At 33.4% G+C, this 15,423-nt stretch overlaps 1 protein-coding gene across 1 annotated transcript in view; it reads left to right on the plus strand.

Annotated features, from left to right (window-relative positions):
• The window catches only part of SPATA17 (spermatogenesis associated 17), a gene marked incomplete at both ends in the record, with an annotated part of 95,053 nt that extends 83,160 nt beyond the window's left edge, over window positions 1-11,893 (plus strand). The window contains 1 exon segment of the mRNA XM_082758168.1: window positions 11,813-11,893. Within this exon segment, the coding sequence (XP_082614294.1) occupies window positions 11,813-11,893 (81 nt within the window).
• Between the last annotated feature and the right edge of the window lie 3,530 nt (window positions 11,894-15,423).

The raw sequence follows: 15,423 nt of genomic DNA on the forward strand, positions 1-15,423 counted from the left end.
ATTTAGCTCATAATAATGATATGATTATTATGAGCTAAACTCATTTGATGGCACCAAAATAAGAATCTATTCTCTTCTTGAATAGAGTTGGTTGTTTTCAAGTTACTTCTTTTGTTAAAGCTAAAAGTTGTTTTCTTAAACAATCATACACAAATTCTATAACAAAGCAATATGATATATAAAATTGCACTCTTATTCACACTAGGTGGCTATAGAGCTCACCAATCATTAATTTTCCATGTTGTACAGAATATCTAATAAGTAACTTTATTTTACACTACATTTTAAATATACTTTTTTTTTCTCCTTAAAAACGGAGTTGGTTGAAATCCCTGTTAAACTGTTTATTTATTTATTTATTTATTTATTTATTTATTTATTTTCTTGTGGAGCATAAAAGACAAATATAAAAATGATTCAACAAAAAGTAGTATTGCAGCTGGGAAACACAATTATGCTAAACTTTACATAACTTTCAAAAATGCTTTTCATGTTTCTAACTTACCATCTAGTGGGATCCTTCTTGCGATTGCCAATTCTTATCAATTGAAGATGAAGGCAACTAGTATAGCAGACTCTCAGATGATAATAGTGTAAACTCAGTTGCTAACAAGTATTGTGGTGTGATGATCATATACACCGATATGTTAAAAAAACAAATAAATCCTTATTCCAATAACAACGTTATGTTTAGTGAAACTATAAAGATCAAATACATTGTGTTGATGAAACAGTCTTTTTCTATAAAGAGCTGGCTGAGCACTTCAGTAACTTCAGTAACTTCAGGTTCACTTCAGTAACCTTTTTCTCTGTGTAAAAGTTCTGTTTTTTTTTTCATTTGAAGTTAGGACAAAATGCTTGTAAGAATTGTGTGGGAAAAAAAATATAATTGCTGTACCTGCCCCTTCTCACTTAATAAAGATTTTACCTATACTTATGTCAATTGTCCTAAATCACTAAGAACTGGAAGTTTTTCCAAATATACTTCCCAGAAATTGAAGTAATTATTCATTACATTATTCATTTACATATTCAAGTAAATATCTTTGAGCTAAGTGAATACCAACCCTGTTTTGTATTTAGAGAAACTGGCAAACTAAGAACTGAATATAATTAATTGTAGTTAGGTGAACAAATGAGGAGACTTTCTCAAGAAGGAAATGTCATTTAAATAACAATTTGTGACAGTCTGTCCTTCTGTGTTACTATAGAGAAATGTTGCTTTAAATCCTTGCTTTACTAGTACAGTATATCCTCTCAATTTATAAAGGTTTTCAGGCATTTCAGATGCTTGCTATGAAGAGTGAGATATAAGAAAATGTACTGCATACCTGGCTGGATGTACCATATGAAAACACGGATCCTACACATGATATAATAAAAAGTTAAGCTTAATCTTATTGTTCAGTTGCTACTTATAAAGGTGCTAAGGTATTAAAAGTACTCCTACTAAAGTGGAAGACTCATTTCTCTCAAAAAATTTGCATCAAGATGTGAATTTGAGTCTGAAAACCTTGAAAATATCTGATAATAGAGATGTTCAGAAATATCTAGCGCATGTTGATATTGGAAAAACAAACTATAACTACTAATATGCTAGAAGTTACTCTCTGTACAACACAAGATTTCCTAAAAATCTAAGGAAATTTTAAAAATTTTAAAGTCTAAAGTTTCTCTCGTTGTTTTTTTTTTGTTTTTTTTTTTTGTTTTTTTGTTTTTTTTGCCAGTTTATCGTAAACTTTTAAAAGCATATATATATATTTTTTATAACTAAAGTAAAATATAATATATATATAATATTTATATAATATATAATATATATAATATATAATATATATAATATATTATACATATTATATATATATAATAAATATATATAATATATATAAATACATATATTTCTGATGAGGATTTAGATTCAAAATTTTTCTCCTTAATTCCTAGTGGCATAATTTTGTCAAATTAGAGGTAGTTGCAACTTGATCTTGGCAGGTTAAACATCTTTTGGATATAGTCCAGCAGGTTAAAAGTGGTTCTGAGTTTGTCTTGGCAGTCAGCGCTTGGCACTGACTTAATTTTCTACTGGAATCAGAATGTTATGGTTGAACAGATTAGACAATGAAAGGGGCAGCTTATAAATGGCATAAGTCAAGATACTTATCCCTAAGTGCATTATTTTCTAGTGCATGTCCTCTTGCTAGCAGAATGTGTGTGATGGACAAGATAAGGAATGGTTTTAAAAATATGCCCACTATAATAAAAATGTGTCCTTTAATTTTCATCAGATGCTTTTAAAGCTCTGTACATTTTCTGTACATTGGAATGTAGTTTTAGGTGTCGTTCTATCTCAGATTTAGTAACTTCATAAGTTTATACATTACTCATCAGTGTATTTTCATACCCAATAAAATGTTATTTATGTATCTTAAATTAAGATGAACATCTACTCTTCAAATATATATATAGTTTTTTAACACCCTGCAAGAAGTAGAGATTTGCATAACAATAGCAAATAAACACCTCTTGGTATTATGAGTACTAACAACTATTTCCAAGTGCACATTTGCTTTTTAGCCCAGTTTCAGTAAAGTTCAAGGGTATCCAAGTATGAAATAGCTTGAGGAGAAATTCACACTGCTTTCTTAATTCAATTTACTTGTAAAAAATAGAATAGGTAAAAAAAAAATAGAATATCTTTAACAATTTTGGTTCAAATGCAGACATTAGGCAGAACAGAATTTGGGTGATGTTGTTTCATAACATTGAACAAAGTACCACATGCACTATAACTTTGTGTAGCAAACTATACTTATAATATTGATACTGACTCTGAATATGTCTAAGAGTACCTGAAAAGTGTCTACATAAAGGTTATTCATTCTTTCTCATTAATTAGCTATATATACATACATAAACTCATTATCTACATAGTAACTTATAAAGAAGAATTCATATGTGTATATATTTAAGCATCACAGAGCTAGAACATGTCTGGGAGGAAGAACCAGGAAGTGTCTGGCTATCAGGTCATCCATAAATGGACTAAATGAGCTTAGAAGGTACAGTTGGGAATTCTACCCTTCTTACCCTATTGGGCAACTGCAGTCACCGTAGGGTGCTAAGTAAATTTAATGAATACAAATTCAGATCACAAATCTCCATTGCTGGTTATATTGTACATGACAAAAAGGACAAGCTTGCTTCAGATCCCAGATTAATTTTAGAGAAACAAAATTTAAGAAAAATAATTAATTGGACCAAATACTTCTCATTTTTTTCTTTGCCCTTCATTACACAAAACTTTTATCAAAGACAAGAAATAACTTGCCTTTGCTTGTGAGAAAGCACAGTAGGTTATGAAGTAATCCTTAATAAACACAGATATTGAAAAATATGTTGTTCATTCAGTAATATTTGTGTTTTTCTGTAGAATGGCTCAAACCATTGTGTTCTCAAAAGGATTGTTACTTTCTATCATGCCATAGCTTAATTTGAGCCACTGTGGAAAGGTATAGTGGGATATGCTTTTCTTCCTTTGTTTGAGGTGCTTCTAACCGTATATGAGCAGAAATAGACTCTTTTCAAGGATAGAACTCCTCCCCTTTCCTACCTTACACTGATGAGAAGAACAAAAAGTTTTAGAGCTTGTCTTGCATTAGCCAGTTATCTCTAAAGCACCAATTAATGCAGCTTAGCTGCTAAGCTAAGAAAGAAAACTTCAGTGAGCCCACATTAGTAGCAGAATGCTTCCTCCTCAGAATATTAGAGGAAGTGAGGAATAGAGTTATAATTTCCATGTTTGGCTGTCACAGAAGAGCATAGACTGTTGTGCTGTTCATAATGGACACATCATACAGGAAGTATGAAAAACCTGTATGCTTATCAGACGTGTTTTTTTGAATTCATGAGCCAGAACATTTCATAATTTTTGGCAAACCGTGTTTGATTTTGGTTTCATTATTTATAATTCCAAAAGATTTAAAGTGTAAAAGCCAGTAGTAATTGTAAAGCTCCATGAAAATTTAATAATAATTAAATGTTTTTTATATAAATTATATAGCAATTATTTTTTTCTGCCTCTGTTTGGAAGATAGGATATTAAAATGGTGTTGTTAGATTTCCTACTGTGAACATAATTTTCTGATTTGTTTTTACAACACATTATAATAATGTCAATAAAAGATTAAAACTAACAAGTAGGAAAAAACTTGTCTGATGTAAGTGTAACACAGAACGTTATAAAGTTCCCTTTTATGATGTCTATGCAATATCATTTTATCTTGAGATCTAATGGCAAGTTGATTCAAAGGGTAAGATTTGCTCTTACAAAGCCATTAAAGCAAGTATAAAATTGTCTTCTACCGTAGTCACCCAGTCTTTTTAAATCAAAGAGTTTTATTGTTGTTGATGTTGTTTGCATTCACAGGAGATAATTAGGGAAGGAGTTAGACATCACACTCGGAGCCCTCAACAATCATAAACTTCAATTGAGGAAAAACAACAACAGCAACAAAAAAAAACATTTTAGGAGGGAAATTGTTGAGAATGGAGGGAAACAGTTTCATAACATCTTAGGTCAGTTTGACTGTTATTGTGTTGATCAACATGATATGGAGATAACGTTTTCCAAGTTTTCATGGAAACACTGTGTTGGTTTTTTTATCATTGCACTTACCCAAAAGAACATGGTGTAGTGGGTTTAGAATAAGTTATGGTAGTAGACAGTCCAAGTGGGAAGATGCTGACTCCTTTGCCTTTCTTGTCTGTACTGTGTTGACAGGCTGAAGTAGGGAAGGGCATAACTTTACCCCCTTCATCACAGCAGTGGTCACTTGTCTACTATAGTTCAGGGATCTCCGATTAAGCATGCTTTTCTCTGCAAGTCAATACCTCTGCACTGACACAATGAGATCCAGTCCCTAAGGCATGATCCAGGCTTTTGTTATTATCTCTTTTTTGATGGGGCTAGTTGACCTAATTGGTTAACACATTAGCTTTTCAATTTTATAGCCTTAAGCCACAGAAGACCTATTCCTCATTTTTGGAAAGCAGAACTGGCAATCTGTGCCCACTAGCCACAACAACAACAACATAAAAAACAAAACAATAACAAAACAAAACAAAAAAACAGAGCTATGCCAAAAAACTATATCTTGAAGTTTATGTCTAATTAGCTATTGAAGCTATGCACAAGAAATAGGTTTTGTTGCCCATGGGGAAGAAGCCATTATTAATGTCCCAGCTCATATCTCTCAATAGGTGTTATGAGCAATGCTGCTTAAAGAGTCTTAATGTACAACAGGGAATTAAAAATTATACTACCCCTTTCACTAACTGAAATATTGTAAACTTGTTTCACTGGGGCCAGGATTGGTGTCAATGTACTTTGTGTGAAAAGTGCAATAGAAGCATTAGTATTTGACAGCCCTGGTTGAAATAAGTGAAATTAATGGAGCTCTTTTCATATACGACAAGGCCATGGCACCCCTTTCATGCTGCTTACAGACAGAGAAAAGTCAATACTTTTTTATTACTTGATGCTGACCTACATTCTGCACTACAAGTGCCAGGCCCACTAATTGGTTTCAGTTGTAAGAAAAGTTTGCCCCAAAGAAACACTGGAGCAGATAAATCAATCTTTTTTAGGGTAGCTTAGTGGGTTTTGAGCACTTGAAATGACATTTGTGTTGTATTGACAGAATGGGTTGTTACACTCATTTTGTCATGTCAGAAGGCCCTGTAATAGTTGGAAGTATTGTTAACCAGTATTGATAAATTTGCTAAGAATAAAAGTTATCTGGATCAACGTTTCACTTGAGTAACAACTTGCCATTTCTAGTTTGCTTCCTTGTTATAGACCTCTGTGCCTATTAATAGGTCAAGAGGCTTACAATGACAGTTCAATTTAAAACTCTAATTTTACTATTACAAGAATTAGGATCATAGGGAATACTTAAATATGGCTGCTTAGTTTTAAACAGAGAGGGCTGTAGACTATGGCTGTACAATGGCAGTGCTGCCTGATTTTCCAATCAGGTATGCACATGAGCTTTGTGCTAGTATTATGGAAAAAGTGAGATGGCACAGAGTGCCTGCCATAAACTACGGACATTGCTACAGTATGTGTTTTTTTTTTTTGTTTTGTTTTGTTTTGTTTTTTTGTTTTGTTTTGTTTTGTTTTTCAGAATTTCTCATTGCATTTTCTAAAATCTTATAATTTATCTGTAGATATTGATTTCAAGTTAGGGAAAAGTGAGTTTTGTTCCCTGTTTTTACTATTCAGTAGCATGAAGATAAATCTATGATTCTAACAGCTGTGCCCACTTTTCAGTTATTCCTTCTGCCATTGATTCCTAACAGAAATTATGTACAGTTGTGGGTCTCTACAGGAGCAACAGATATCCCAGCACTCAAAAAAAGTTCTGAGATCCAAACTTTGCATGGATTGTTTTAACATTGCATAGCACATGACATCATGTTTGACATCATGCAATCATACCACATCTTCTATATTTTTAGACTGGCTCAGAAACGAACTTTGTGCTCTGAACCAACACTACGGGGATAATACTGCTGTAGTGAGGTGGGGGTTGGTCTGTTCTCCCATGTGCCTGGTGACAGGACAAGGTCTTTAAAAAGACATTTTAAAAGGTCTTTTAAAAGACGTTTAGATGTTGAACTTAGTGATATGGTTTAGTGGAGGACTTGTTAGTGTTAGGTCAGAGGTTGGACTCGATGATCTTGAGGTCTCTTCCACACAGAATCACACAGAATTTTCTAGGTTGATACTTTCCTTTCGACAGGTTATACAACTTATCTTTGAAGTAGTTTTTCATGCTACTTTTCCTAACCTATGAAGGAATTCTACATTCATACAACCGTATGCAACAACTTTAATTTGTGTAACCAGATCTCTATTTATACAATCATAGAATCATCTAGGTTGGAAAAGACCTTCAAGATCATCTGCTCCAACTATGAACCTGACCTACCAAGCCCCATCAATAAACCATTCCCCTTAGTGCTGTGTTCATATGTCTTTCATCATAGAATTATAGACTCATTTAGGCTGGAAAAGACCCTTATGATCATTATGTTCAGCCACCACCTAACACTACCAACTGCACCACTAAACCATGTCCCTAAACACTACATCAGTGTTTCTCTTAAATACCTCTACTGATAGCAACTCCACCATCTCCCTAGGCAGCCTGCTCCAACCTAAGCAGCTTTTCTGTGAAAAAATTCTTCCTGATACTCAATCTAAAACTCCTGTGGCACAACTTGAGGCTGTTGTTTCACATCCTATCACTTGTCACTTGAGAAAAGAAACTGACAACCTCCTCACTGCAACCTCCTTTCAGGTAGCTGTAGAGAGCAATAACGTCTCCCCTCAGCCTTCTTTTCTCCAGGTTAAAAAATCCTAGTTGCCTCAACTGCCTCTCATATTTCTTGTTTTTTAGTCCCTTCACTAGCTTCACTGCTTTTCTCCGAAGATATTCCAGCAGCTCATTATTTTTCTTGCAGCAAGGGGTGCAAAACTGAATACAATACTAAAGGTGTAATCTTACCAGCGCAAAGTACAAGGGGACAATCACTTCCAGAGTCCTGCTGGCCACATTATTTCTGGTGCAGATCAGGATGCCATTGGCCTTCTTGGCCACCTGGACACACTGCTGGCTCAGCTGGCTGTTGGCCAGCACCCCCAGGTCATTTTCTGCCAGGCAACTTTCCAGCTACTCTTCCCCAAGCTTATACCACTGCATGGGGTTGTTATCACCCAAGTGCAGCATCTGGCATTTAGCCTTGTTGAATGCCATGTAACTGGACATGGCCCATCGATCTAGCCTGTCCAGATCCCTCTGCAGAGCTTTCCTGTCCTCATAGCCTCCTCTTCTCCAGACTAAACAATGCAAATTCCCTCAGCTGCTCCTTATAACTCTTGTTTTCTAGTCCATTCAGGAGCTTTGTTGCTCCTCTCTGAATATGCTCAAGCAACTCAATATCCTTATAGTGAGGGGCCCCAAACTGGACAAAATACTCAACAAAATGAAAAAAAAAAAAAAAAAAGAGAGAAAAATTATGCAAGATTATAAGGCAGAAACTAGTTTATTGTAAGCTTACTGTTCCAAGTTTGTCATGTGCTTATCAGCTTTGTAATTATTATGTACCCGATAGATTTGCTGTAGAAAGATATCTGAAGTGTGTATAGAGGAGTGTGTATAAATGATTGTAACAATGCTTTCTGGACTTAACATATATGAGTGGATATGCTGCTGCCGTTTGCCTCTCCCTACTTTGGACTGAAGTAGTTGACTTTCCACTTCATTACATTTCTAAGATGATACTTCCTAACTCATTCCAAAGTGAATTTTTATATTACAAGAAATTGCACTATACACTCAAGACTGTTTGGAAAGAAATATTTTTAGTGCAAATTCATCAACAGAAATATGAGGCAATTTTTAAAGTCCTTTAAGCTGATACTCATACGTGCATGTATAGTTCTGCAAGCTTTGGTTGGTTTGCCCCTGTTGTTTTTGTCTGTATGTTGTGTTTGTATTTATGTATGTCCACATAATCAGATGCAAAATTTCTTTAGAATTTGCTTTAGTAATAACATTTCAAAGATACTGTATAAGCATTTGACATGTCAAATCTATGACATCAGAGTGTGCAAATTGAGACAAATCTTTGGTGGTTTTATGTCACCTTTTTTACTCCGTTGTTTGGAACTGATGAGCATACATGACAGTCAAGTAGTCAAATATACATAAAAGGTCCATAGGTCTTGTTAAGCTTTGTCAGATTGAGTCACTTACAATTTGATAGAGTAAAAAGACTCAAAGCTTGACAAGTTTAAAAAGGAAGTGTTGCATTAACTTGTTTTGGGAATTTAAAAGTAGTTCTCAGGTTCTGAGAATTACAGGTCTCCAATGCTGAGAATTATATGGTACAATATGAGAATGCATTGTGGAAAAAAATCAATAAGAGTCAGCTCTGTACTCCTATGATCTTGAGATTGAGAAACTCTATTTCACCAATACATGGGAATTGGTATTTGTAATCTAATTCATTCCAGCTACCAACAATGAGGGACTGACAGGATGAAAACAATGTTGAAGGAGCCTGGTTTTCTACATTCACAACTGTTGTTCTTGCAGCTTCAAAAGAATTATCTGTATTACTTTGTAAATTCTATACCCTGTAGCAATCAGCTTAAACTTCAGGTGATCCTGCTGGGGCTCGATATACCAGTGTACCAGAATCAAAAAGCAGTGCAATTCAGTGTATCGCTGGAAGATCTGAACCTACATTTCATTATCAAATTTTACAGACATGAGATTCTGACTTCCAATTTTTTTCCCTTCTTTGCTGCTACAATGATACAATGGGATAGACTCTCTTCAGTGCTATAAGAAAGATCTTGCAAGGCTAAGTGGTATTTTCAGGCTTTAATTTCTTACACCACTCAAAACTGAATAAAACCTGTATCTTTAAATACAAAAATGACTGGGTATGTTTTCCTAAAATATATTTGTATTTTTTGTGCATTTCGTGCAACATTCATCTTGTATTCATTATAAACTTCTTTAATTAGTCAAACTGTAAAGCCAGCAATAATTTAATTATCCATCAGACTGTGTGATGTTTCCTAAATGTGGTCAAGCATAACTGTTGTCGTCATAATCAGAGCCAGTTGTTTAAATGCTCAGTTGTGAGTATCTAGTGAAATAGCTTTAAATAACAAGATAAACAGTACAGCTGCCAACCCAAAGTAATCTTACACTGAGGGGGCGTGTGGCACAGAAAATTTCCTCTTTGTCATCTTGATTTGAGTTTGAAGCTGGACCTGGGCTTAGTTCCAGCTCAAAAAACTGTTCACTTCAAAGGCTTCTAAATCGTCCCAAGGAGCTAATTTTGGCAGCCAATTGTTTTTGTTTGGCCAGGCATCCTAATAGCAAAAGCCGTCTGCTCCAGCAAATGTGGACTTCTTCAATGCTCAGACTCACCATTCCTGATTTTATCCTGATGTTGGGGGTGTATACTGGTTTCTTCATCTCACCCTGTCTACTTTTATCCAAATTGTTAAACTGTACCTCACTGTCCTGCATGTAGATAAGAAGCATATTTCCTACTTTCAAAATAAATAATAGGATTTTCTTCTCTGAATTGTTGTTTGATCCTAAATTATAGCTGTATTATCTGTTTGCTTTCTCTCCAACTAGAGCTTCCTTTATGAGTTTTGTTATTTTTCCCCATTCAAATAACAAATATTAGCCCAGTGAATTTACTAAATTAAATGTAACTAGCTTCACTTTAGAAGGCAACTATTTACAGTTATGCTAAATTTATAACAACACTTATAATAATTATATGGATTTTTTTCCCCTGCATTAAGAAGGTGCTTGTGATGCCAAACACACAATGAAAATTAAAATTCTGTGCCATTCTTAAGGTATAATGTAAAGATATGCAAATAGGTTATTTGTGTTGGATAAGATAATGTGAGGTACAAGTCATTAAAGATACATTAGAAATTAAATCTTCTAAAAAGTTAAGAATGGGGCATTTTCATACCACATAGGGAATATTTCAGTTTGAATGTGAATGCCTACCTTGCTATTTTAATAATTATGCAATAGAGTGTTGAAGGAATTACTCCAAACAACTTTAAGGTTGAGATTTAAGAAATAATATGGTCACAGTTTGGCAATATGCAGTGTAGATGAAACTTAGGTGAGCCTGAGTTTGCAGGGAGCTTACAAGAAATAATAGCTGCTTGCTTATGGAGGTTCAGCTGGACAGGGGGCTGTGATCTAGGTTAAGTCTAATATCCAGGAAATGATAATTCTGCTTTATGTCTTCTTTCGGAAAAGAAAAAAAAAAAAAATAATTCTGTTTTTGAGAGAGAACCAAACATTTCAAATTGTGAAATGTGTCGAGAAAGTACTAATTTTAGCTTTCATCCAGTCATGGCACCAGCCATTACAAAATGACTCATTGTGTTTCCATGAAACACTTTCATAGAGGTCTTGCTAATTGTTCGCTACAATTGAAACAATGATTTATTAGTAAATAGCTAAATGAAAATAATGTTTAGGATAATTATCTTATTTGTCTTTCCTGTTTGTGATATGTACTTTCATTGTACTCTAAGGCACAGGTTCAATTATTTTTCCCTGACTCAATTCAGATTTGTAAGCATTTGCATTAAAAAAAAAATAATAAAAAAAATCAATGTAAGAACCAAGAACTTTTCCTTTGAAAAAAAAAAAGTGTTTGGAAATCATCCTGCCTGTATTCTTTCTACCACAGCTCCATGGTCAATTTTTTTTTTTTAATTTATTTTTTATTTTTTTAACCCTTTCTCATGTTATTTTAATATTTGCATTTTAAGTTCAACCAAGATAGAAAAGTTAAAATATTGTGAGAGTAACTTTCTGTCTTTAACTTACCTGTTTCTCACAGAGAACAGAATTTCATATACCATGAGTCAAAAAAGACTATAGAATCTGGTTTGTGGGACAGGAAGTCTTTGCAGTGTTTATAGGTACTTAGAAATACATTTGATGCACATAGTTGCTTGCAATTAAGTCATTTAATTATTGTTTTCTTCTCCAAATTCCTATCCATAAATGTGCATTTCATATGTTCATTATTTTTCATATTTTACATTCTAATTTATACAATGAAATTTAACCAGAAGACAATATTTAGTGCTTTAAAGTACTATAAAAAATGAAATGTAAAGCCATGAAAACTAAACACTTTTTTTGTTTGTTTGTTTGTTTCTCTTTTATTTCTTTAGGACTTTCAAACAGTGTCACCATCGATTGTACTCTTTGAGAAGTTTGGAAAAACTTATTCCAGATGTGGACAAATAACATAATCATTCTGTAAACTATACAATGTAAGACACTTGATAAGTAATCAGTAAATGCTTTTCAAGAAATGCATAGCAGTATGTCAACTGAATGTCCCATAAACTATTATTTCTGTAAAGTGATGCATGCTTCGTCTGAAGTACTGTTAATTGATTTTGCTTGATCTTTAAGCAATACAGCTTTCCACATTAATCAAAGACTGTTGTTGTTGTTGTTTTGAAAAAAAAGTCAGTATTATCATAAGAAAATGGAATGGCTCTTAGAAATGACTTCTGAAAATGCTATCTTTTATTTAAATGTATCCTATAGGATACAAGGTAAAAAAAGACTCAGAAACATGTGGTATTTATTACAGATTTGTAAGTGAAATTAACACTGAGAAAAACATCTATCTTTTCCCTCGCAATTGTAGATATGTTTCATCATTGTTGTTTGTCATCCTTTATGTTAGTATACATGTTTTTTTGTATACTGCTCCATCTCTTCATATGATCAATAAACTTAGGTAGGCTAAGTTTATACTATTTTTATAGTATATATAGTTTATACAAGGATAATACTATTTTAAAGCCTTTTAGCTCTTCTGTGTGTGATGTAACTTCACAGCTGAAAAATTAAAATTCTAACAGCTTCATATATACCTTACTATTTAATCAATTTTCCTATATCCTCTTAATTTTTATTTATTTATTTATTTATTTATTTTGCTAATATCTATGTGTTTACTCTTGGTCCCGTGTCAGTCTTATCATGATCATGTGATGCTTAACAAAGAAGAACACATCTGAGCACACAAAACTGATATTTGACTGCTGTGTTTGCTAGCATGCAATTGAACTGCAAAATGTTGAATGTCTTCAGAGCGCATTAATTTAAAAGACTCAAAAAACTTCAGGATTTTCTGGGACCAAATCATAACCTAATTCTTCAAATTATGCAAGTGAATTTTTACAGGAGTTTTCTGCTGAGTTTTCTAGGATACCATGCTTTCTCCTCATATCATTTGGATGTATTTGAATCAAATGTTATTAGATCAAATAGTATTTGATTATAATATTTGAATCAGATAATCAGTGTTAGGCTTTTCATTACTGAATTTTTATTTTTATTTTTTTTCAATTCTTTTGTTCTCTCCAAATGTGCAGGAAGATCCATGTGATGATGGTTTGTATAAATGCATATATACGCATTCTGAACTAGGAGTCAAAAATTTTGCTTCCATGGAGTTTCAGCTGTTTGGTTCTATGGAAATGTTTTAGGGCTATCATACACAAAAATACTGTAGTTCCACTATAGTAAATAATGAGTGCAGAACCTGAGCTGTAGTATTGCTACTTTCTGGAGTGTGTTGTTGTCAAGCTTTGAAAAGTTTATTCTTCTGCATGGAAATGAGAAATTAATTCTGGGAAGTGAGAAGCAACCGCCTCACTGGCTAAGTCTCCCCATTAAGATTTAATCTGATCAAATGTAGCTAGAGTGCTTTAGTTGTTTGTGGAAGGGATTGAACATGATACACTTGTGCAAAACTGTTGATGAATAAAGATGCCACAGTAATTTTTAGATGCGAGAGCTATCTATTTGATTGCTTCCGCTTTAAGGTAGTTCATCACTTCACAGTAATTCACTCTGTGCTGCCTCTTGAGCTCCATACCACAATTTCCCATCAGTCCGATTAGAAATGGCAATGGCTTTATCAGATTAATCTTTCTTTCTCTTCCTTCCTTTCAGTATGTCTGACCTGAGGACAAAACAAAGCCTACCATATAGGCCAGCGCTGCAATACTGCTCTATAGCTAAGACCCTGCAGCACAAGTGAAGGTTAAAAGTAACACTTCTATAATTTATTTTAATTGTTTGACTGATCTATACCTAATCTATATCTATATCTAATCTATATCTATATCTATATCATCTATATCTATATCTATATCTATATCTATATCTATATCTAATCATCTATATCTATATATCTATAGCAATCAAAAGACGTGTATATATATATAATATACTTTTTCCTCCACTTAACAAGTTAAAAAACAAACAAGCAAAAAAAAATCAACAAAACAAACAAAAAAACCTTTTTAGTTTCTAAGCTACTACCTACTTCCTGGAAACCTTCTGACACACAAATAAGTCTGTTCATTTTATTAGATAAATAAGCATCCACCCTCACCTTGCCTCACCTCACCTCACCTCACCTCACCTCCCCTCTCCACTCCTCCCCTCTCTGCTCCTCCTCTTCGACATGTTGGACTACATTTAGAAAAGATGCTCAGAATTATATAGTACAGGAACACCAGTAGTGTTTTGTTATGTAGAGGAATCAGACATCATGACAATTGAGAAAATAATATGCAAGTGAATACAAGAATCTCTACAGCATGTAGAAATCGAAGGCAAAATTTAGCCCTGGGACAGATTAGCACTTCTATTTGGTAATCTGCTCTGGCAAGCAAGTGAAAGTGACTTGTGAAGAAAATGTTGTTTTGCTCTCTTGTTTAAATTAAAATGTTTGCACGTTGCAAACTTACAGTTTTTGTCTAAGCCAGTTAAAGCTAAAATTTTGATATTTTTAATCACTACAATAATATAGAGACCATCACAATAAGGATTTTGATGAAATCATTATGTAACCAGTCTGTCTATCAATAAATGATTGTGTAAGTGATTTTAATTTACTCTTGATTATCTTTCTTACTGATGTAGTTTACCATATCACTTTGAATTATAAAATTAATTCTTGAAATGTTTTTAATAATATGTTGTAAATATTTTATTTACTGTAGGCTTTCTTTATTAAGAAAATTGTGACTGAATGGTGTGTACTTCAGAGAAGATCTTTTTGTTTTATAAGGGACATTGCAGTCTATTCTTACATTTCAATGTTTTAATAACATGGGATATATATAGATAGAGACATGGGAAAAGAAACACTAAAAATTTGAAATAAACTCATGGATTTTGATGAGTCTGAAAGATATGTATCTCTTTCAAAACGTGGTGGGATATGACATTTAGCATACTACTCACAACAGTATCTAAAAATCAAAAGAATCACTGCAATGCCAAAGAAAGAGATAAATATAAGAAGTTGCTTATAAGTCCTCAGAAAAAATAAAAAGACCAGTTACTCTAATTGTCTCATTAAATGTAATCTAATTAATTGTGTTCGAAAAAATGTGAATACTAATACATATATACTATATGCTAATACTATACATATATATTAATACATATACCAAAACATCCTCGTTGCCGATTCCTACAATAACAAAATATATCTTCAGTGGACAGCTGTAGGTGTGTAATCCTTGCTGCTCAGCCATAGAAACACTTTTTTTTTTTTTTTTGATTTGGACTGATTTAATCCACGTGCAAAGAGGAAAAAAAGTACTGTTGATCATTTCCGTATTGCATGGCTAAAGAGGCTTATCAAACACCTTTAAGAAGCAGCAGATACGGGGAAGAACCTCATTAGCAGAATATTGCTATGCCATGTAGATACCTTTGTCTAATGCATAAGAAGCCTGGAACT

This window comes from Aythya marila, assembly GCF_965140915.1.
Source record: "Aythya marila genome assembly, chromosome: 3".
Classification (NCBI taxonomy): Eukaryota; Metazoa; Chordata; class Aves; order Anseriformes; family Anatidae; genus Aythya; species Aythya marila.